Genomic DNA, 23,093 nt, shown 5'->3' on the forward strand with positions numbered 1-23,093 from the left:
CCAAAGTTCATTTTTCTTAATGAGGCTTGTGTGCCCTGGCATAGTCTAGTCCCCATTTGTTGATGTGGTCTCACCTCAAGCCTTTCTGGCCCACCAGTTGGCCTGTGCTGCTGGTGTTCACATACACAGGTAAACACACTCACTCATTCCCGAAAACACTGTCTTTCGCTCAGATGTCTCTCTCCTTTCCCCAGGAGAGCCATTCCCGTTCCTCCCAGAAAAAGCATTCTACCCTTTCATGTGCTCTTAGGACAGTGATGGCGGACCTATGACATGCGTGTCAGGTGACACGCGAACTCATTTTTTTGGTTGATTTTTCTTTGTTAAATGGCATTTAAGTATATAAAAAAATATCAAAAATATAAATCTTTGTTTTACTGTGGTTGCAAATATCAAAAAATTTCTATATGTGACACGGCACCAGAGTGAAGTTAGGGTTTTTCAAAATGCTGACACGCCGAGCTCAGAAGGTTCGCCATCACTGTCTTAGGACATCTCCCCAGTCCTGGTGGGTGACCTTTCGTGCTTGTACATTGTGTGAAGGCAGAGTCTGCTGCTCGCTCGCTCGCTCGGTCTCTTGGCTTTCCCCAGGGCACGTGTTTTTATCAGCTGTGAATGGAAACAAACAGGTCCGTGAGGTTGTTTAAATGACAGAGCTAGAAAGTGACAAAGGTCTTTTGATTTCCTGTATTCTTTCTACTCCTTTTTCTGATCCAGCAAATGGTGATTGCTATACCCTTGCTAGGCAATTCATGTAATTATGGTGAATACTTTTCAGGTTTATCTTAATCTGCTTTTGATTTAAAAACTAGTAAGTCCAAATTCCTTCTGAAAGCATAGAAACTGTCCTTTGAATGTTTTGTTCAAGTGGCTTTTTTTCCTTATTGTTTCAGAGATCTCAGCCTGTGACCCAGGACTGAACTTCAGGGGATTTTCAGAGCCTGCAAAACCTTGGAGGGGGGGAGGTTCTGGGGCAAGGAGTCCATGAATACGAGCAGCCTCTCAAGCAGGAGAGGCATGAGCTGTAGTTGGAAAGGGGAGAGCTCCCAGTCTTCGCTGCAGTGCTGGCTTGACTAGTACAATCAATAGGAAGCCACTGGGGTTTTTAAGTTATAATTAGAAACGTTATAGAGGAGCCACATTTGAAGTGTGGGGGCACATCTTAGTTTTGAAATTAATTTGCCTAGAAAACAAATCTGAAATTGGAAAAGCATTTAATCATTATGACCTTGAGGCGGTCATAACCTTGATGTTCTTCAGTGATCAGAGCTTGCGGACGCGTGTGATTCTGTATACACTTCACTGCTGGGCTGGAGGGAGTGGAACGCAGGGATCTGTGTTGGCTGCTCACCTGGCGCTCAGGACGCCCTGTGAGCCTCACACGTTGTATCTGCACGTGGAGGACACAGCATCGCGGAGGCAGGTTCTTCAAGGCGGGGAGACAGGAGGGGGAGGCTGGGGAGGACAAGTTACACTGAATGGCGGTGAGCTCAGAGGGCCTTTTCAGGTAGGACACTTGCTGAAACAGCACAGCAGGAACAGGTTGCCGTGGGAGCGCCCAGTTCCTTAGGCCTTTGCCTGAGACCGCACAGCCAACGCACAGAAGTCTTTCCTTCTATATTAATCTTGAAGACAAACCATTACCATACGTGACAGGAAATTCAGAAGGCACACAGTGAGATGTCTTGTTTCTTTCCCTGCCCCACATCCTGTTTCCTGGGGGCAACCAATCCAGCAGCGTCGGTGACCTTTCAGAGACAGGCCTGTATGTTATGGATATGGGGGCTTGTTGTTTTGTGTTTTTTATAACATTTTTATTGATTTCATAGAGGAAGAGAGAGAATCATCGATTGGCTGCCCCCGCCCACCCCCTCCTGGGGATTGAGCCCACAACCTGGGCATGTGCCCCAACTGGGAATCAAACCATTACCTGGTTCATAGGTCAACACTCATCCACTGAACCACACTAGACAGGCTGTTTTGTTTTTAAAGCTGGCAACGCTATTTAGCTCCTTGCTTTTTTTTACTATACTAGAGGCCTGGTGCACGAAACTCATGCACCAGGTTTTGGGGCAGGGGCAGGGGGCTGGGGGCTAGTTCCACAGCCTGACATGCACCCTCTCCAATTTGGGAGCTCTCAGGGGATGTCCTACTGATGGCTTAGGCCTGCTCCCCATGGTTCTCTGCTCTCTGCAGACCTGCCTGCTCCATGCCACCGTAGGCCCTGCTGTCTGCTTGCTGCAGGGGCCCTGCTGTGTGCTTGCCACGGGGGACTGTTTGCCCCTTGCCCCCGCAGTGAGAGCTTAAAGGACTGGGGGACTCCGGTGGTGCTGAGGGGACTGGGCACCGCCATCTGCATATTCCATCTTTATTAGATGGGGTTGTAAACATGGTATTCTCCCAGTCTATAAAGAACGCATTCTTCACAGGTGCATGTATTTCGTTATATAGCTATGCAGTAACGAGTCTCCTGTTAATCATTAATCAGTCCCCTATCTTGGCCATTTAGGTTGATTCCTCTTTTAGCTTAGCAGCAAGTAACTTTTACTTAAGTCGTTTTGAACACAGTCACACATGGGAATATACATTTTGGATAAATTACTAAAGGTAGTCATCTGAGTCAGAGTCTGTTATTTGTCACTTTGATAGGTATTGCCAGATTGTTCTTCATGGTGCTACCAGTCTAATTCTCATCAGTGATGTGTCTGCATAAGAGCACCTATTCACCAACCACATGCTGCCCAACACCAGTATGTAACTATAGTCAGGCTGATAGGCCAAAGTGAAGCATTATTGTAGTTTTAATTTGCACTTCTCTTAATGCATGAAGCATTGACTAGCTTTACGTTTGTATTTCTTGTTTTAGGAACTGTGTCCATATTCTTTGCCCACTTATCTGAGTTGCTTAACACTGAAGCTGAATCTCACCACCTTTCGTCCTTGAGTGCTCAGCTCTCTGAAGTTAGAAGAGTATGTCCTTGGGTTTTTATAAACAGAGCTATTCTCCACTTTTTCCTCTCTTTCGCTTCCTCTACCCCTCTCCTGTGTGTGATTTAATGAAACGTCCATACATGTATGTTACCTGCTAAGTTTTCCCCCAGTCAGATCTCAGGATCTCTGTGACTTAACGGCAATACCCTACTCCCGCTACTTGTAATACAGTTTATGAGAGAAAATCACAGACTCTTCTGCTTTATAGGTCCATGATGATGACAGTTAAACAGTCCTTTCTGTTAAGGGAAGGTAAACCTTGGTTATAAATCATTACCACTGAAAGTCTTTTCACGGAATTTAATTTTGTTAATTGAGAGAATGAGTTTTCAGTCTTTGTACTAGTGTATAGGATCGTAAATCAGGTATATGGCAGACTCACTTATCACCCAAAGAAGTGCTTTTATTTCTCTAGATCAGGGGTCCTCAAACTTTTTAAACAGGGGGCCAGTTCACTGTCCCTCAGACCGTTGGAGGGCCGGACTATAGTTTAAAAAAAAACTATGAACAAATTCCTATGCACACTGCACGTATCTTATTTTGAAGTAAAAAAAACAAAACGGGAACAAATACAATATTTGTATTTGCATGTGGCCCGCGGGCCGTAGTTTGAGGACCCCTGCTCTAGATCAAGCGTTGGCAATTTCATGGATACAGTATTTTTGTGTATGTATGAATCATCAAACAAAAAAAAAATCATGAAAGAATTCATGGAATAGAATAAAATACTTAAAAATACACACACATTCTTTACCAGATAATTAATATTCTTAGGGGGAAAAGATACTAAAGATGAGTTTATACCATTTTATTCTTCCACGGTCATGTTTAAAAAAAAATTTTTTTTTTAATTGATTTCAGAGAGGAAGGGAGAGAGAGATAGAAACGTCAGTGATGAGAGAGCATCATTGGTCGGCTGCCTCCTGCACTCCCATCGAGCCCACAACCCAGGCCCTCAACCTGGGCATGTGCCCTGACAGAATGGAACTGTGACCTCCTGGTTTGTAGGTTGACAACTCAACCACTGAGCAACTCTGGCTCACTGTCGTTTTTTTAGATCTTGGACTTGGAATAAACACACGTGTTCAGTCTTCCATGTCTGCATTTTCCACCCCTTTCTATGTATAACTCATAGTCACCCTGCAAGACAAGCCAAATGTCCATTTCCTTCCGGATGCTTTTCCCAAGCCTCCAAACCAGGTTCGACATACTTCACTTACCGCTTCCTGTGTGCCTGTCCTCAGAGAGCCTATGTTTCCCTTCTCGTCCTGAATGCTTGTGGAGTCCTGCTAGTTGTGGCTAAGAGTGTGTGCTTTGGGCAGAGGCGAATCTAAGTCTGGAGTCTAGGTCCGCGATAGCACTCGCTTTGTCACTGTGACCTTGGGGTAGTTGGCCTCTGGGCCTGTTGTCTGTGCGGTAAGAGCATGTGAGTGCGGTTAGAGGGTGCGGCACACAGCAGGCAGTGTCAGCCATGTTTATTAGTCTGAACCCTTGGCAACAGGCACTGTGCATCTCCAATGTCCACAGCATAGGAGACCCTTTGTACCTGCTTTTAGCACATAGCTGTTGCTTAAGTAGTTGTCCTATAAGTGAGCAAATCATATTTCCACAAGTAGCATCTCCACCTACATGTAAACACTTTTATAAAAGGAATGTTGGTGCATTGGTGTCTCATGAGCCTGTTAATGACTTGGTGCTCAGCAAACAATATCTGAAAGTTGATTTTCAAGGCTTTGATTGAAGAGGATGATTGGTCACGTGTAGACTGTTCTAAGCATTGGAAAGTTTAACATGTTGCACAGACACACTCATCTGACCCTGGAAATATGTTATATTTGTGGTTATACCTGAGGCCTGTAAATAGTGTTTTTAACCAGCGATGAAAGAGAACCGTATGTAATAAAACCCTAATATGCTAATGATATGCTAATGATGTGCTAATGAGGTGCTAAGGCCGCTCAGCCACTCACTAGGACGTGCACTGACCACCAGGGGGCAGACACTCTGAACGGGAGGTGAGCCTGCTGCTGGGGTCCCGCCCATCGGGACTGAGCAAGACGCCCTGGAGCCTCCCACAGTCCCTCCTCGGCCGGCCAACCTCCCACAGTCCCTCCTCGGCCGGCCAACCTCCCACCGCCCCTCCTCGGCCGGCCAACCTCCCACAGTCCCTCCTCGGCCGGCCAACCTCCCACCGCCCCTCCTCGGCCGGCCAACCTCCCACCGCCCCTCCTCGGCCGGCCAACCTCCCATCGCCCCTCTTCGGCCGGCCAACCTCCCACAGTCCCTCCTCGGCCGGCCAACCTCCCATCGCCCCTCTTCGGCCGGCCAACCTCCCACAGTCCCTCCTCGGCCGGCCAACCTCCCATCGCCCCTCCTCGGCCGGCCAACCTCCCATCGCCCCTCCTCGGCTGGCCAACCTCCCACGTCTCTCCCTGGCCCCAGTCGTGCACTGGTGGGGTCCTTCGGCCTGGCCTGCACCCTCTCGCAATCCTGGACCCCTCGGGGGATGTCGGAGAGCCAGTTTCGGCCCGATCCTGCTGGCCAGGTTGAGGGACCCCCCTGGTGCACAAATTCATGCACCTGGCCTCTAGTGATGGTATCTTTAGTGACAAGAAAAAAGCACGAGATACATAATACTTTTGAGTTATTTAGCAATGTGTGGTTGACTTATACAAATTAGAAGTAGGATTTCACTTGTTGGCCCACTCAACAATTAATTGAGTGTTGTGTGGCCGGCGCTGTTCTTGGTGCCAGGCATACAGCAAAGCGTGGGATGGTCTTGGCCCTAAAGAATTACAGCCGAGTGTCTGTGAGCCTGTGTGTGAGGTGGGAGCATTGCCTCGACACCAGAGAAATAAAAGAGGGTGATGTGCAGAGAATGCTAGTGGGAGTGGGGAGCCAGAGTCATGTAGGCCCCTTTGAGGGCAGGGCTCGCCCCAGAATCCGGTCCCCTGACTCACAGCTCGGTGTTCTTTAATAGTCTGCCGTCTCTTGAGTAGAATTTTTTAAGAAGTAAAGTGATTTTACATAGAGGGTTAAAGTACGTGAAGCCAACTCCGGCAGATGCTTTCTGAGGGGATTCAGTAGCCTGTGGGGATGACAATTCCAAACAGACTTCCAGGCACGTAGGTGCTGCTGCTGCCTATTCACCAGACCACGGGTCTTAAAAAGCGCTCAGTGCTTCCCGTGACTGCTTCTGCCTCCGTTCTCACACGGCGGGGCTTTGGGGAAACTTAGTGCCTTTCCAGGCTCCAGAGTCAATGGTCTGAGTTTCCACTTTTAATTTTATTGTGATGCCCTAGCCAGGTGGGCTCAGTGGGTAGAGCGTCGGCCCAGGACTAAAGCGGCTCAGGTTTGATGCTGGTCAAGGGCACAGAACCTCCACTGCAGGGCCAGCTCCGGCCCCGGTCCGGTACTTGCAGGAGGCGGCCAATTGTGTCTCATGTCAATGTTTCTCTTTCTGTGCCCCCCCCCCCCCTAAAAATATCAATGGACAATATCTTCCTGTGAAGATTACCAAAAAATAAATTTTATATGCAGTTTTGACTACATGTAAAGGAGGACCAAGCTAGTAGCTGTAAGTGCTGAGGTGTAATTGATAGAGCTTGTTCTGCGTTGGTGTGAGGCACACACGACTCTGATCAATTGCTCTTGGCCACTAGTCATCCACTTTGTGCACATGGAAATACACTTTCTACTTAGCAGTTGCTATAGACTTTTGAATGGAATTAAGAATATATCTGAGCCCTGGCAGGTGTGGCTCAGTTGGTTGAGCGTCATTCCATGCACCGAAAAGTTGCTGGTTTGATTGCCAGTCAGGGCACATGCCCAGGTTTCTGGTTGATACCTGGTTAGGGTTCATATGGGAGGCAATGGATCAATCTCTCCCTCCCCCTCTCCCCTTCTCCCCCTCTCCCCCTTTCCCCTTCTCCTCCTCCCTCTCTCCCTCTCCTCCTCCCTCCCTCTCCTTTTCTCACTCAAAAAATAATCATAATCAATAAAAACATAAAATAATAGACTGTATCTTTGAGAAGCTTATCTCCCTCTGGTACCTAATGGCCACCACAGAATGGGTCCCCACCTTGAGATCTGTATAATAAATGACTATAAATGCTTGTAACGAATGCTTGTAATGCCAAGACCTCATGTAAAAGAAGCTAAGTAGGTTAAGATAGTGCTATTCTTAGTTAACACAGACATCCCTTGATATATCTGTTCTACCACCTTTCGTGAATGATCGTGTCATCTTTTGGAATGCCGTCGTTGGTAGAACACCTGTTTCCCCTGTAGTGTGGGCAGGTGCTGATGAGTGGCTTTATTGCTTTTTCCTAAGTTTGGTAACCCCTCTGAGAAGGGGAAGGCGGGATCAGACAGAGCCAAGAGTGTCGGCTCTGTTCTCCTGTCTTTGTCCCTGACTCAGTGTTTCAGGTGGACACTGACACTGGGCAACTCCAAGCTCCCTGCAGGGGGGCCAATGGGGACGTGCCCGCTCTCCAGGCAAAGGCAGCCCAAGGGGCCAGAGGCTCTGAGCCGAGGATAGGCGTGCTGCGTTCGTAGTTCCTTCTCTCGGAGTCGCTTGTGAGTCGTGAGTGAGGGCAGTAAGAGGCCAGTAGCTCAGTGGTTCTCAACCTTCTCTGGGCATCCAGAATCATCCGGGAGCTTCTTAAAAGTGCAGATGCCTGGACCCATGCTCACAGTTTTAGATTCAGTGAGCGTTTCCTGGAATGGCCCACTGTGCAGCCAGGTCGAGACTCAGAGCGCAGAGCTCTCTGATCCGTGTGGTCCACATTGGTCACTTTTAGTGGCAATCCAGTAGTGCATCTTGACCCCTCCTCAATTTTTTGTCACTTGGGTTATTTCTCATTTTCTACAAATATCACTAGAATCAACCATCAAAGGGGGGAGAGTTCTTTGATTTTTTTTTTTTTAGGAGTACAATTCCTTTAAAAATGGAATTACCAGGTCATATAGATATGCTCAATATTATGAGATGATTCTGAAGGGAAGGTATCATATGATGTGCCATTGAGAATATATGGGTTTCTCATTTTCCCGCTTAACAAGGTGGCTGGTAAGAAGTGTTGTGCCCAAGAGCTACGTGAGGGACCAGGACAGTGAGGGGCTGTCGGAGAACAGAGCTAGTTCTGGGCCTTCGGTTCATGTAGCAGGAAAGGTAGCTTAAGGCCTCGAAACACACGTTACATTTCTCAAGAACAATTTTGGTGCTATTTCAAGAGCAACAATGATCTAATGTTTCTTTCCTTTATTTTAATCCTCGCCCAAGGATATTTTTTTCATTGATTTTTAGAGAGTGGAAGAGAGGAGGCAGAGAGAGGGGGGGAGGGCAGGGGAGAGAGGCACACTGATTGGTTGCCTCCTGCATGCGCCCTGGCCGAGCAGGGGATGAACCTGCAACCCAGGTATGTGCCCTTGACTGGGAATCCAGCCAGAGCAGCACCAGCCTGTCATCTTTCCTTTTCTAAATGACAAGTGTGAAAGTAGATATTACATTTGGCCATTAGCCAAGTTGATTTTGCATTTATAGAAAAATATGCTAAATAGCAGGAATTGTCTTCGCACATGTAATGTTTCTGAAGTGTTTTCATGTAGTTACTACTACCCTTTCTTTAAGTAGGGGTGGTAAGTGAGACATTAGAATTGCTCTTATGAATAATCTCAATAGAAGAACTATAGACAACTTAGCTTTATATGTGGAAAGCACACAGAAATCATCAGGAAGTGTGTTTATATCAGAAGGAAAATGCCTACTTGGTGTGTTATTGACCAAGGAGGTCATACAGGCCTTGTAGATGTTAGAATGTTTTCACTTGTGCTACGTATATTCACTTGCTTTTAAGGGACTGGGATATATTCTTGTGTAAAGCCAGAGTAAGTCAGATTTTGGAGAAAAATGAACCAGCCTGTTTTCTTCGCATTTCTTTGTTGCCATGTAAAATCACTGTGCTTCAAAGCAGCCACCATTTCCAGCCCACACTGACAACCCTCCTTTGGTGTATTTTTTGCAGGAGGTCTATCGAATTCCAAAGAAAAGTCAGACGGAAAAGGAGAGCACAGGTAAGTACCCAGAGACCCTCTGTAGCTTTGCAGACACTTTGGAATAATCAGAGGTAACCGATAAGAACTTGAGTGGTTCTGTTTTTGAAACCAGACGGTACGTAGTTGGGTAAATGGAATATTTTAGTTAAAGGTTTGGAAACGTGTAATTTTACGCTATCTCAGTAAATTTTTGCTAAGGAGATGTCTCTTTGTATTATCTTTGTTGTTGGTTTCCTTGAAGTCATGGCCTGTAGTAGTCTTATTTCCATGCATTGGTTCCTTTAGATCAGACATTCTTTATATATACATACATACGTATATATACATACATATATAGATCTGTGTATATATGTATAAAATTGATTTCAGAAAGGAAGGGAGAGAGAGAGATAGAAACATCAATGATGAGAGAGAATTATCGATCGGCTGCCTCCTGCCCGCTCCCCACTGGGGATCGAGCCCGCAACCCAGGCATGTGGCACGTGCCCTTGACCAGAATTGAACCTGGGACCCTTCAGTCTGCAGGCTGACAATAGTTTTGCTATCCACTGAGCTAAACCAGCCAGAGCTAAAGATTCTTACATTGGTTTGATAAAAGTTATCTAATCCTTTTTTTAATTAAAGAGACATTTCCTGTTGAGATTTTATGCCAGGCTGCTCTTCTGCAAATTGTAAATATGCAGTTCCAGGGGCAGTGGATGGTGTTCACATTTTTTAAAAAATATATTTTATTGATTTTTTTTATAAAGGGGAAGGGAGAGGGATAGAGAATTAGAAACATTGATGAGAGAGAAACATCAATCAGCTGCCTCCTGCACACTCCCTACTGGGCATGTGCCCACAACCAAGGTACATGCCCTTGACCGGAATCGAACCTGGGACCCTTGAGTCCACAGGCTGACGCTCTATCCACTGAGCCAAAACGGTTAGGGCGGCGTTCACATTTAGAACTGACAGGCAGACTGCCTTGCTAAAGGTCATGTGTGCCGTGTCCACGGAACTTGCGAAGGCTGCTGAAGGCACAGACGACAACGTTGGTGGGGAAAGTAGAAGAGGGCATCGCAGAAGAGGCTTTCGGGAAGCACAGTGCACTCACACACAGGCCTGTGTCTCGTCCAAATCCAGGACGGACATGAGGGAAGTCCATGGGCTCATTTGTTGGATAGAAATTTTATTACACGGTTGATGCATCATGATGGAGAAAAGTCTACCAAGGTGATTTTTTTTCATCCTAGTAACTGAGCGAGGAAGGGATGCTGCCGTCTTCAGAGATCAAACCACTGCCCCAAAGACTCCTAACCGGTCCAGAGAGAGAGACACAGACAAGCAAACTCAAAGTAAAGAGAAAAGGAAACGAAGGGGCTCCCTCTCACCGCCCTCCTCTGCCTATGAGCGAGGGACAAAAAGGCCAGATGACCGGTAAGTGGCAAAAGGTGCTCAGGTCACACCTGGCTTTGGACCCCAGGGGCTTTCGCAGTAAGTATATCCTCTTGATGAGTGAGTATAAAACTTTACCAGGAAATGTGGAGACCATCTCCTGATATGAGTATTAGCTGTGAAGACTGAGAATAGGTTTTTGGTTCTTGAGTGTTTTCCACTTGATAACATTCAAATCCTATTTGAGGAGCCAAAGACTTGTTCTCTAAGGGACAGGGGGTGTGGGTCGGGGCGGGGGGGGGGGGGGGCGGGATAGCTCCTCAGAGGTAGCGGTGATTCTTGTCAGAGCTTTCCTAGTGACTGCGCCCCACGAGCAGAGTGCTGGCTGATCCTGTGTCCGAGGCTCCGTCATGCCCGTAGGGGAAAGGCCATCTGATCGCCACTAGGGACTAGAGAATGCTTATTCCGGAGAAGTTCCTTATAAATATTAGATTTGCATTCACTTAGCAGTTGTCAGGGTGTTTAATTTTGGGCTCTCTAGGCTCATCATGATTTCAGTTTACATTCCCCTGACCACTAAAGAGATGGAACATCTTGTCGTATATTTATTGGCCATTTCTGTTTCCTCTTCTGTGAAGCATCTTTATATGTTTTATTCATTTATTATTTGTCTTTTTGAGTATTGGGAGTTTTTTTGTTTGTTTGTTTTTAATACGTTTTTATTGATTTCAAAGAGAGAGGAAGGGAGAGGGATAGAAAAATGGAAACACCAATGAGAGAGAAATGATGATTGGTTGCCTCCTACTGGCAGCCCTGGGCATGTGCCCTGTCCAGGAATCGAACCAGTGACCTCTTGGTTCATGGGTCAACGCTCAACCACTGAGCCACACTGGCTGTTAGGAGTTTTTCATATACTACGTTCTAAATATAGTTATGTTTTACTGATAATTTTTGCAAGCATTTTTTTCCCTAGTTTATGCCTTGTGTTGGGCTCATTTTGTACTTATGATGTACAGAATTTGTTCATTATGGTTTAAGTATATTATGTACTGTATGTTTCCTTTATGGTTGGTTAGAGCTTACTGTGTTTTAAGAAATTCTTTCCTAGCTTAGCAGTAACATATACTTGGTATTGAACAGAGAAGAGTATATGAACATAACTCTGTTCTTTCATGTGTTTCTATTCGTCCTTTGTTGGTATTTGTTATAAATGTGTGTGGCCAAACGTATCATTCTTTATCTTTTATTCTTTATATTTATCTTTTATTAGTGTATTTTGATTTCTGTTTTAATTTCAGATTGTGTGGTTATAGATCTGTCCCCAACTGTAAAGAAGAATCTATTTAGGGTGCTATGTGTATCTTTAATTTGAAAAGCTAGAAACTTGGAATATGACAAACTTATTTGTTTCAATCTATGTGTCTGTTTCCTTGGGCTTCTTTTCTATTTGCAAGACTCCTTAAGTAATTTTGAGTGTGATTTTTAACCATTGCCAAATTGGAGTTGGTGTAATTAATGATTTAGTATTGAGTGACACAACACTTAGTGCTTTGATTATGTTTATAATTCAGGGAACAACGTTTTGTGATGCTCTTATTCTTTTCTTTCTAGATATGATACACCGACTTCTAAAAAGAAAGTACGAAAAGACCGCAATAAACTTTCCACGGAGGAGCGTCGGAAGTTGTTTGAGCAAGAGGTGGCTCAGCGGGAGGCTCAGAAACAGCAGCAGCAGATGCAGAACCTGGGAATAGCATCTCCACTGCCCTACGACTCTCTTGGCTACAGTGCCCCTCATCACCCCTTTGCCGGCTACCCACCAGGGTACCCCATGCAGGCCTATGTGGACCCCAGCAACCCCAATGCTGGGAAGGTGCTCCTCCCCACCCCCAGCCTGGACCCTGTGTGCTCTCCTGCTCCTTACGACCATTCTCAGCCCTTGGTGGGACATTCTACAGAGCCCCTGGCTGCCCCTCCACCTGTGCCAGTGGTGCCACATGTGACAGCCCCTGTGGAAGTGTCCAGTTCACAGTATGTGGCCCAAAGTGAAGGTGTGGTGCACCAAGACTCCAGCGTCACCGTCTTGCCTGTGCCGGCCGCGGGCCCAGTCCAGGGACAGAACTACGGTGTTTGGGATTCCAGCCAACAGCCCGTCAGTGTGCAGCAGCCGTACTCGACGCCCGCACAGTCGCAGCCAAGCATCTATTACCAAGGACAGACGTGTCCAGCCGTCTATGGTGTGACATCACCCTATTCACAGACAACGCCACCGATCGTACAGGTGACTAATGCCGGAACCTTCTTGTCTTACAGTTTGCTAATGGGATACTAAACTGATATATGGGGAAATCCTGGCATTGATCACTTCTATATATTGACCAATACTAATTATGTACTGCGTAACAAATTACTCTAAAACTTAGCTGCGTAAGACAACAAGTAATATCTGACAGCTTCTGTGGCCAGAGATTCAGGAGCACGGGCAGGCTGATTCTGGCTCAGAATCTCCCATGAATTTACATTAACCAGGGCTTCGTCATCGGAGGGCCCGCTGGGGATGCAAGAGTCGCTTTGAAGCTCACTCACCTCGTTTCCTGGCCTCGCAGTAGGGCTGTTTACAGCTTGCCAGCTGGCCTCCCCCAAGCACAGGCGGGAGGGGGGCTTTCTTCATTCTCACCAAGGTGTTTTTTCCATTGCTTCCTTTTACTTTATTTTATTTTGCAGAGAGGGAGAGAAGAAATTAATGATGAGAGAGAATCATTGTTCAGCTGCCTCCTGCATGCCCCACACTGGGGATCGAGCCTGCATGCCCCACACTGGGGATCGAGCCCGCATCCCAGGCCTGTGCCCTGACCAGGAATTGAACCACGCCTTCCTGGTTCATAGGTCAACACTCAGCCACTGAACCGCGCCGGTTGGTTGTCTCTTGCATGAGCCCCAACTGGGGCTGGGGATGGAACCTAGGTACGAGCCTTGACTGGGAGTCGAAACCGCCACCCTTTGGTGCACTCTAACCACTGAGCACACTGGCCAGGGCAAAATGACTTTTGGATTTCTCCTCTCCTCTTGTTTATAGGCAGTGACTTATATACAGTGTACTCATCTGCATCCCTACGAAGGAGCCCTCTGTCCTGATACCTGAATTAGGACACGGCTTGCCCTTTCTAGACCCACCTTGTATATTATTTCCTATAACCCTGCATGTTTATCACTAAGAAGTTTGCCAGAGTGACTCTAATGCACTGAGCCTAAGGATGTTACTATGGTAGGAAACTATTGTTAAGTTTAAAAACTAAGAGTGTACTGACTTTATATTTCAAAATGTATTGTTTTATGTTTTTAAATCATTACTTTTTCTTATAAAACAAAGCGATACATTTTAAGCGTTAAAATTAAAAGGAGAATGTATAAAGCATCGTTCTTACCACATTCCTGTGTCTGTCTGTCCCCCCCCATCACTCTTCATCGTCCCTGAAGGAGAATGTGGATAGCAGAGACTCGGATGTTTCCTGCACGTTATTTAGTGTTGACCAGTGATGTTCACTTCTGCTAGTGTTACTGAGCTGAAGCTGTATCAGAATTTAGTTCCAAAAGTCATGACAAAAATGTCCTCCTTTAATTCCTAAAGCCTTAGCTATATTAACTATAGTTTCATTTTTATGATCTCTTTGCCCACGATTATATATTTTTATATACGTGTAACCTTAAAGATCTGAAGTTTTTTTATCCCATTTTTTCTACTTAACATTATTCTTAACCATTTTTCCAAATTTTGGATTTTTTGTATGTATGTACATACATACACACATATGTATACGCATCCATGTTAATGTCTATATAATATTTCGTTTGCTTATAAGATCATTTTCAATCTATTTTTCTGGGGCAGTCATTTAAGTTGAAAGCTCTTTTTCATAATTATAAATAGCACTGTACTGAACATTCTTTTTATTTTATATATATTTTTTTATTGACTTCAGAAAGGAAGGGAGAGGAAGAGAGAGATATAGAAACATCAATGATGAGAGAGAATCATCGACCGGCTGCCTCCCGCACGACCCCCAGTGGGGATTGAGCCCACAACCTGGGCATGTGCCCTTGACCGGAATCGAACCTGTGACCCTTCAGTCTGCAGGCCAACACTCTATCCACTGAGCCAAACCGGACAGGGTGCACTGAATATTCTTATACTTAGTTTTGTGTATTTTTTTTTCTTTCATGTTGGCTTAAAATGAATGCTAAAGTGCTTAAATAAGGGTAGTAAGAAAATGTTCATTATTGGTTATTAGGTATTGATTTTACACAACGTTTAGGGACCTTAAACAAGTTTCTTAGATCCTGACTTCTGTCTTGCCCTATTCTTTCTTGGACCAAGACATTATTTTTGAGTTTTCCCCTGAGAAGACGTATCACAGGTAAAGGAAACCCCCGCCCTGTCCCGCTCCTGTCTGACGTGTGTCCGAACCTGGCTGTTAGGCCTGAGCTGCAGCCGTGAGAGTCCTGCAGAGACGCTGCAGCAGAACGCTCGCTGGTCACCTGGTGGTTCTGATAGAATAGAATCCGGGGGTTTTCCATCCCAGTGAGCAAAAGGCTTCTCTAGGGTTCATCAGAAGTAGCCGTACGATTCGAGTGTCGCAGTTTTACTTGTTCCCAGTTTCCCAGGCTGCTCCTACCAAGAAGTCATCTGTTGACTCCCTAACCCACTCTGTGTGCTGAGTCGTAGGTAAATGGATGAGGATGATTCAGACCACCCTTCCCTTCCCTGAGATGAGCTGAGCAGAGATGATGTTGGGCTTTGGGTAATGAGTGGCATAGAGCATGTTGTGAGTGTGTGTTGTGAGTCCTAATCCATTATTTATTGTCGTTATTTATTGTGTGTCCTGAAGACAGGCACTTAGATTCTTCAGTTTTAGTTTTCTTGTCTAGAACATGAGCAGAATGCCTCAGAGTGGTTGAGGTTTGCATGAGATGATGAATTAATAACGATCATTTAAAGCACCATTTACCTTGAAGGTTTAATTATAGTTACTACTCAAACAGTTACCATAGTAATACTGAGAGAATATGCCATTAGCGAGCTGTCACGTGCAGCTCATCCAGGTCACCTGCCTCTGTGTGGCCTGAAGATCTGACTCCCGGAGGAGGCCTGGAGGTCGGTGTCCGTCGGCGTCCGTCAAGCCTCGTATCAGCCATCACAGGATGGGGACTGAGTTTATAGATATGATAGCTTTGACGGTGAAGGATTATGCGATACGATATAAATTTGTATGTGTGCATATACAACATTTTTTACATTTAAAGTAGATGTGTTATTAGGAGGTGACCATGTCACTTTTTTGTCACAGTTGCTTATTAAATATAAAAAGCTCAGTTTTAACTGAGGCCACATGATTTATAGTGGTTTTGTGACATTAATGAGTGACCTTTCAAAGTTATACTGAATCACATCTCAAAAAAATTTGAGTGCTTACATTATAATTTTTTATGTTATAAAGTCAGGTGCCTCAGATAGAAAGTAATAGTGATTTTTTTCCCCCTCTAGTAGTGGGGGAAGAACAATTATGTTTTTGCCTTTATAACATATTGGACCTTAGTTTTCTCTTGTAACTGCCATTGTAAATCACATTTTGAAGATATTTCTTTTTTCTTTTCTTTTTTTAATTAAATCTTTATTGTTCAGATTATTACATTTGTTGCTCTTTTTCCCCCCCATAACTCCCCTCCACCCAGTTCCCACCCCACCCTCCGCCCTCACTCCCCACCCACTGTCCTCATCCATCGGTGCACGATTTTTGTCCAGTCTCTTCCCGCATCCCCCTCACCCCTTTCCCCCCAAGAATAGCCAGTCCATTCCCTTTCTATGCCCCTGATTCTATTATATAATCACCAGTTCATTCTGTTCATCAGATTATTCACTTGATTTTCAGATTCACTTGTTGATAGATGTGTATTTGTTGTTCATAATTTGTATCTTTACCTTTTTCTTCTTCCTCTTAAAGGATACCTTTCAGCATTTCATATAATACTGGTTTGGTGGTGATGAACTCCTTTAGCTTTTTCTTATCTGTGAAGCTCTTTATCTGACCTTCAATTCTGAATGATAGCTTTGCTGGATAAAGTAATCTTGGTTGTAGGTTCTTGGCATTCATCACTTTGAATATTTCTTGCCACTCCCTTCTGGCCTGCAAAGTTTCTGTTGAGAAATCAGCTGACAGTCGTATGGGTATTCCCTTGTAGGTAACTGAGTTTCTTTCTCTTGCTGCTTTTAAGATTCTCTCTTTGTCTTTTGCTCTTGGCATTTTAATGATGATGTGTCTTGGTGTGGTCCTCTTTGGATTCCTTTTGTTTGGGGTTCTCTGTGCTTCCTGGACCTGTAAGTCTATTTCTTTCACCAGGTGGGGGAAGTTTTCTGTCATTATTTCTTCAAATAGGTTTTCAATATCTTGCTCTCTCTCATCTTCTGGCACCCCTATAATTCGGATGTTGGTACGCTTGAAGCTGTCCCAGAGGCTCCTTACCCTATCTTCGTATTTTTGGATTCTTTTTTCATTTTTCATTCCGGTTGGGTGTTTTTTGCTTCTTCGTATTTCAAATCTTTGACTTGATTCTTGTGATCCTCTAGTCTGCTGTTGGGAGTCTGTATAATATTCTTTATTTCAGTCAGTGTATGCTTAATTTCCAGTTGGTCCTTTATCACAACCTCGAGGGTCTCAGTAGATTTCTTGTAGATCTCATTAAGTTTATCGGCAGTTTCTAGAAAGTTCTTGAAAAACCTTAAAAGTGTGGTTTTGAGCTCTATATCCAGTAGTTTGCTTTCCTCCATTTCTGTCATTTGTGTCCTCTTTCTTTGTCTCCACATTTTTTATGCTTCCCTGTGTTGATAAAGTGGTTTTCTGTGCTAAGTGTCCTCTAGGGCCCAGTGGTTCAGCCTCCCCAATTACCTGACGAGGACACTCTTGGTGCACCCCCTTGTGGTCTTTGTGCACAGTCTTGTAATTAAGCCTTGATTGCTGTAGGTATCACTGGGAGGAATTGGCCTCCAGGCCAATTGGCTGTGAGAATCGGCTGTGTCTGCAGTGGGAGAACTTCTGTGCTGGAGACACCCCTCTGGGGCAAGACTTGCTTCAATGGGGCTTTGGTGCTCATTGAGTCTGCCCCCTGAGTGTGTCCTTTATGGATCCAAGGAGCTGCAAACTGGATGGTCCCACTCTGACCACTGGGCACACTGGCTCCTGGATCTCTAAGGAAGTGCTAATCTAGCCTCTGCCTGAGGCTATCCAGCAAAAGCCTCCGTGCAAGGCTTGGGTGGGGCAGGGCCCACGGGATCAACAGGGCGGGGCTAGCAGTTAGGCTGCTCTCAGAGGCCCAGCTTCTCAGTGTCTCGGCAATCGCTGCAAGCCCCTCCGAGAGAAAGCTGCCCTCGAGTCCCTACCGATGCCAGACAGTCCCGCTTCTCCCGTATGAGTCTGGGCCCCCAGAGACTCGCCCGGAACTGGAGCTCAGAGCCTGAGACTCCCTCCCGATTGAAAAAGACAACCGCGCCCTCAGCCGCCAGCCCGCTCCGCGTGCACCTCTGTACCTTAGTATTTTACTTCCACACTGCGCCTCCTCTGAGTCTCAGTATGCTTTTCTCTTTCCTTCTAGTTGTAGAATTTCCACTCAGCCAGCCATCCTGTGCTTCTGGATGATGTCCGTTCCATCTTTTAGTTGTATTTTTGAAGTGGTTGTTCGAGGCAGCTAACTCCGGTGTTTAGCTATGCCGCCATCTTGGTTTCTCTCTTTTTTCTTTTAATAATATATTTTTATTGATTTTAGAGAGGAAGCTGAGAGAGAAATAGAAACACCAATGGTGAGAGAGAATTCATTGATCAGCTGCCTCCTGCACCCACGCATGTGCCCTGACCGGGAATTGAACTGTGACCTCCCAGTTCATAGGTCGACGCTCAACCACAGCCACACCAACCGAGCTTGAAGATATTTCAAGACTGTGTTTATGTTTGCGAAGTTAGCTTTTGTGTAATTTCAAGTTGCCTGAAGGGGATAGTCATTTCCTACAGCTTTCCCCGCAGCCAATGGGGAGATTTGACAGGCACATGCTATTGAAATATTTCTCACAAGTGTATGCATCTTTGTGTTATTTCAGTGATATTATAAACCGGTTTTCCCTCTTTATTGCTGTTGTTGGTTTTGGCTCTGGCATTAGCACATGATTGCCAGCTGATTTGGGTAGATACCATAGAACCCTGGAAAGTGTTCACTTTCCCTTTACTTGTTGACACTGTACCTGCAGGTGGAAGGTGATGCCAACGTGGGTGTTAATTGCTGCTTTATTGGCGCTAGAAAAGCATACATCATGCATTTCTGCGTTTTATCTTTCAGAGTTATGCCCAGCCGAGTCTGCAGTACCTCCAGGGGCAGCAGCTCTTCTCAGCTCCAGGAGTGGTGGTCCAGCCAGCCGCCGCCGTGACGACGGTCGTGGCACCAGGGCAGCCTCCGCCCTTACAGCCAGTAAGAAATCTTCCGGCCGACAAAACGCTCGTCGTTTTGGTTTGGCTTTTATTTTTGTTTTTTTTTAATTTGTAACTTAAACTGACTGACCTTATATTTTTATACTTTGCTATGAATTTCTGAAGTAATACTTTTTTAGACTAGCTATTCTTTATGATGCTGTAGGATACTATACTAGACGACATGAACTAGCATAGTGTAGAATTGAACGCTGTGCACTGTGTACTGAGGGAGCTTTTGGTATTCACCATCTGTAGAAAGATATGGTGAAACCTTGATGAAGGGTTGTTTGGGGATGAAATGGGAAACAGGAAGCTGGTCTTGGAAGCAATTGAGAAACTAACAGATTCACATGATCAGAATAGCAGGTCTGTCGACAGCTCTTGAACGACCTGGCGAGTGCTGGTGGCTGTAGACAGGCAGGGAAGTGGAGAGGGGGACCCAGGCTGCAGGGGGGAAGTCAGTGAGCACTCACAGCAGGAGTTCGAGGGCTTGGTACGTGCTGGGCCCTCCTTAGCATTCTTAATACAAATAGAACATTGCATTCCTGTTATTAGAAGTTGATACTCTAAGAGTTGAGGATCACGATGAATGATATTTACTATCGTGAAAGGTACAGATGAGGAGTTTGGGGGAAAGAATCATTCCCAGGTGGGGGAGGACTAATGACTTATTAAATATTGAATGACATGCAATATTAAGTGACACCAAAGCTTGGGGAAAGAGGCCAGATAAAGGACTGCGGGAAGGGAAGAGGTGGAACTTAAGCAGAGATTAGGGGGTGTGCACAAAGCAGCGGCCTCAAAGAGGAAACGTATTCTCGCCTGGCGTCGGGCTCCTCGTGAACCGCCCAAGCAAAGGTAAAGGTGGAAGAGCTGTTCTCCTGTGCATGTGTTTTTTAGCCTGAAATGGTTGTGACAAATAATCTCCTGGACCTGCCGCCTCCCTCTCCTCCAAAACCAAAAACCATCGTCTTGCCTCCCAACTGGAAGACGGCCCGCGACCCTGAGGGGAAGATTTATTACTACCACGTCATCACCAGGTGAGGGGCTGCTGGGTGTCTCATATACCGGAGGCTTTGGTCCTTTTCAGGTGTTTTGGTGTATTTTTGATGTGCAAAGCTCTTTTGGAGAAAACAAAGGGGTTTTTAATAAATGGTAACGACATCATTAGCGTAGCTATCAGGGGTCAGGGGTCATGGGCAGACCTCTTCTGTAAAAGACCAGACCAGCCCTGGCCGGTGTGGCTAAGTGGTTAGATCATCAGCCCTTGGAACGAAGGGTTGTGGGTTCGATTTCCGGTCAAGGTCATGTAGGCTCCCTCTGTTGCAGGCAGGATCCCTGGCCCTGGTCGGGGCACATGTGGTAGACAGCCAATCGATGTTTCTCTCACATCAATGTTTTTTTTCTCTCTCTGTCTCTCCTCTCCCTCCTCCCTTCACTCCATTCTCTCAAAAAAAAATTATAAAAAATATCCTCAATGAGGATTTAAAAAAAAAAAAAGACCAGATGATAAATATTTTAGGTGTTGCTGGGCCTCTGTCATGACTACACAATTCTGCCATTGTTGTATAAGCAGCTATGATAATACATAAATGAATGGGCATGTCTTTGTTTCAATAAAGCTTTATTTACAAAAATAAGCAATGGACCAGATTAGGTCTCTGAGCCATAGTTTAATGACGCCTGCTATATAAAAAAATCAGTTTATCTTTTTCTTAGAAATTAAAAAAAAATGTATTTTAGACAGGACAGCTGTGAATTTGTGTTTCCTCTGAGTGTGTGTGTGGTTGCACTCATCGGTATATAATCTATATGAATGTTTGGGTGCATGTTTTATAATTTGCAACTACATTGTTTTTAATGCTTGCTTATATTTTGTTGCAGGGGTTAGCAAACCATGCATCTATGGCCCACTTATTTTTGCAAATAAAGTTTTTTGGGATCACAGCCACACCCACTTATTTAGGAATTGTCTGTGGTTGCTGTGATACTACAATGGCAGAGTAGAACAGTGATTGCAGAGACCACCAGGCCAGAGGTATTTACTCTCTGATTCCTTATAGAAGAAAGTTTGCCAACCCCTGCTCTCTTGTATGGCCTCACCAAATTTTATTTAAACCCACCCTGATTGATGGGTTTTCACTATTTTATATGTAACGCTAACCCTGGACATCCTTAAACACTCGTCTTAGTACCTTCGTCAGTTAGATTCTTAGAAGTGGAATTGTTGGTGAAAAGAAATATACATTTTAGTTCCTTTTTTCTCTTTTTTTAGTTACACATTTTAAATTGATAAATAGACGACCATTAAAAAAATTATTTACCAACTTAGACTCCCAAAAAGGTAAAGAGGTGCCTTTTTTATCATGTAGGTTCTTTTAATCTTGTGTGTCTGTTAGGTGAGAAATCTTATTTTCATGTACAGTTTTTACTGAGATGGAGCGTCTTGTCTTCATTAGATTATTGGCAGTTTGTATCTTTTGTGAATTGTTTTGGTCTTCTATCCTTTTTTGTCTTTTTATCAAAGGTATTGCAAGTATATTTTTGTTTGTAGTATCTTGTGACATAAGGAAGTTTAAAATTTTCATACAAGTATTTTCCCTTTATGTTTTCTCTTTAGAAAGGCCTTTGTTTTTCCTATAAAATACTTCTATAAAAGAAGCCTTCATTATATTACTAACTGAAAACATAGTGATTTTAAAAACCATTGTTTGCAAATTTTATCAGAACTTTGTTTTTCAATATCAAAGCAAACTTTTTAATGTATTATCACTTTTCCAAAAAGAAAAAGCTTATATTTCTTATTTACATGGTACTTTTTCCAAGTTTTTCCTAAGTTTTCCTTAGCTAGCATCTGAGCATCATACTTCTTTCTCTGTTCACTTTCCATAATAAAGCCACAGCTGCTGGTGGTTCTTTGGGTACAGTAGAAATCTGGAGCCCATTTTTATTTTTTAAATATATTTCTATTGATTTCAGAGATGAAGGGAGAGGGGGAGAGAGAAACATCAATGATGAAAGAGAACCATTGGTCAGCTGTCTCCTGCAACCTGGGCATGTGCCCTGACCAGGAATTGAACCATGACCTCCTGGTTCATAGGTTAATGTTCAGCCACTGAGCCAACGCCATCTGGCCTTGAGCCCGATTTTTTATTTTTTACTTTTTTATTTTTGGTTAATTCTCACCTGAGGATATTTTTCAGTTGATTTTTAGGGAGAGTGGAAAAGAGAGGGAAAGACAGAGAGAAACATCGATGTGAGAGAAACACATCGGTTGGCTGCCTCCTGCACGAGCCCCGACCAGGGCCCAGGCTGGGGAGGAGCCTGCAACCCAGGTACGTGCCCTTGACCCGAACCGAACCCAGGACCCTATGGTCCGCAGGCTGAGGCTCTGTCCACTGTGCCACACCGGCCAGATCTGAGCCCATTTAAAAAAGAAAAGTTGCGTTGGTCAGAGGTAAGCCTGTGTTCACAGTCACCTGAACACTGACTCCATCAGGTGCCTCTCGTGTTGCTGGCTGAATGGTATGGGGTGAAAGCAGAGATTTCAGTGGCAGAGCCGCCTGGCAGAAACGTTACCGCGTCTCGGGCTTTGCACATATGAAGTGATTCCCCTTCAAGCACTCCCTGTGGGAACTGACTTCAGAACATGAATTCCCTCACTTCCAGTTGTTGCCTCGCAGATCTAGCTTAAAAAAAATCTTTGTCTACTTATTTTCAAAACAACGACAAACATACATGGGTTGAACCCTTCTTTTTGCAGTCAGTTGAAGATATTTTCAGACTTGGGCACCAGTCTTTAGCCGGTAGGTCTTTTCCATGCTGTCAGTCCTTAAACCAAAAGGCACAGAGACAGCCAGAGGCTCCTAAAGCAAGGAGGCGTTCCCACCGCCCAGGGTCCCTAGCAGGTGCTGGGACGGTTCTGCACGGGGACCTACCGAGCACCTCTGAGGACACAGCCGGGCGAGAGACAAGGGTGTTCGGTTGTCCTCTCTTTGACACCATTGGCTACAGAAGAACAGTGGGCTAAACAGTCCTCTCGGAGATAGAGTCGTTGTTGCTGGGAAGGTGTCAAAAGAAGGGCTCTGTCTTACGGCGCTGCCTCGTTCTGTGTTGGTGGCTGTGCTGCTGCTGATGTGTGAGCAGAGACGCCGGGCC

The 23,093-nt window shown here is 45.0% G+C and overlaps 1 protein-coding gene across 3 annotated transcripts in view; it reads left to right on the top strand.

The window, feature by feature from the left end:
* The window catches only part of SETD2 (SET domain containing 2, histone lysine methyltransferase), an 80,996-nt gene that overhangs the window by 52,561 nt on the left and 5,342 nt on the right, over positions 1 to 23,093 (top strand). For all 3 annotated transcript variants that reach the window (XM_059664947.1, XM_059664946.1, XM_059664948.1), the window contains 5 exons: positions 9,018 to 9,066; positions 10,284 to 10,467; positions 12,037 to 12,706; positions 18,805 to 18,933; positions 19,836 to 19,975. In XM_059664947.1, the coding sequence (XP_059520930.1) occupies positions 9,018 to 9,066; positions 10,284 to 10,467; positions 12,037 to 12,706; positions 18,805 to 18,933; positions 19,836 to 19,975 (1,172 nt within the window). The remainder of the gene's footprint in view (positions 1 to 9,017; positions 9,067 to 10,283; positions 10,468 to 12,036; positions 12,707 to 18,804; positions 18,934 to 19,835; positions 19,976 to 23,093) is intronic.

This window comes from Myotis daubentonii, chromosome 14, assembly GCF_963259705.1.
Source record: "Myotis daubentonii chromosome 14, mMyoDau2.1, whole genome shotgun sequence".
Lineage (NCBI taxonomy): Eukaryota > Metazoa > Chordata > Mammalia > Chiroptera > Vespertilionidae > Myotis > Myotis daubentonii.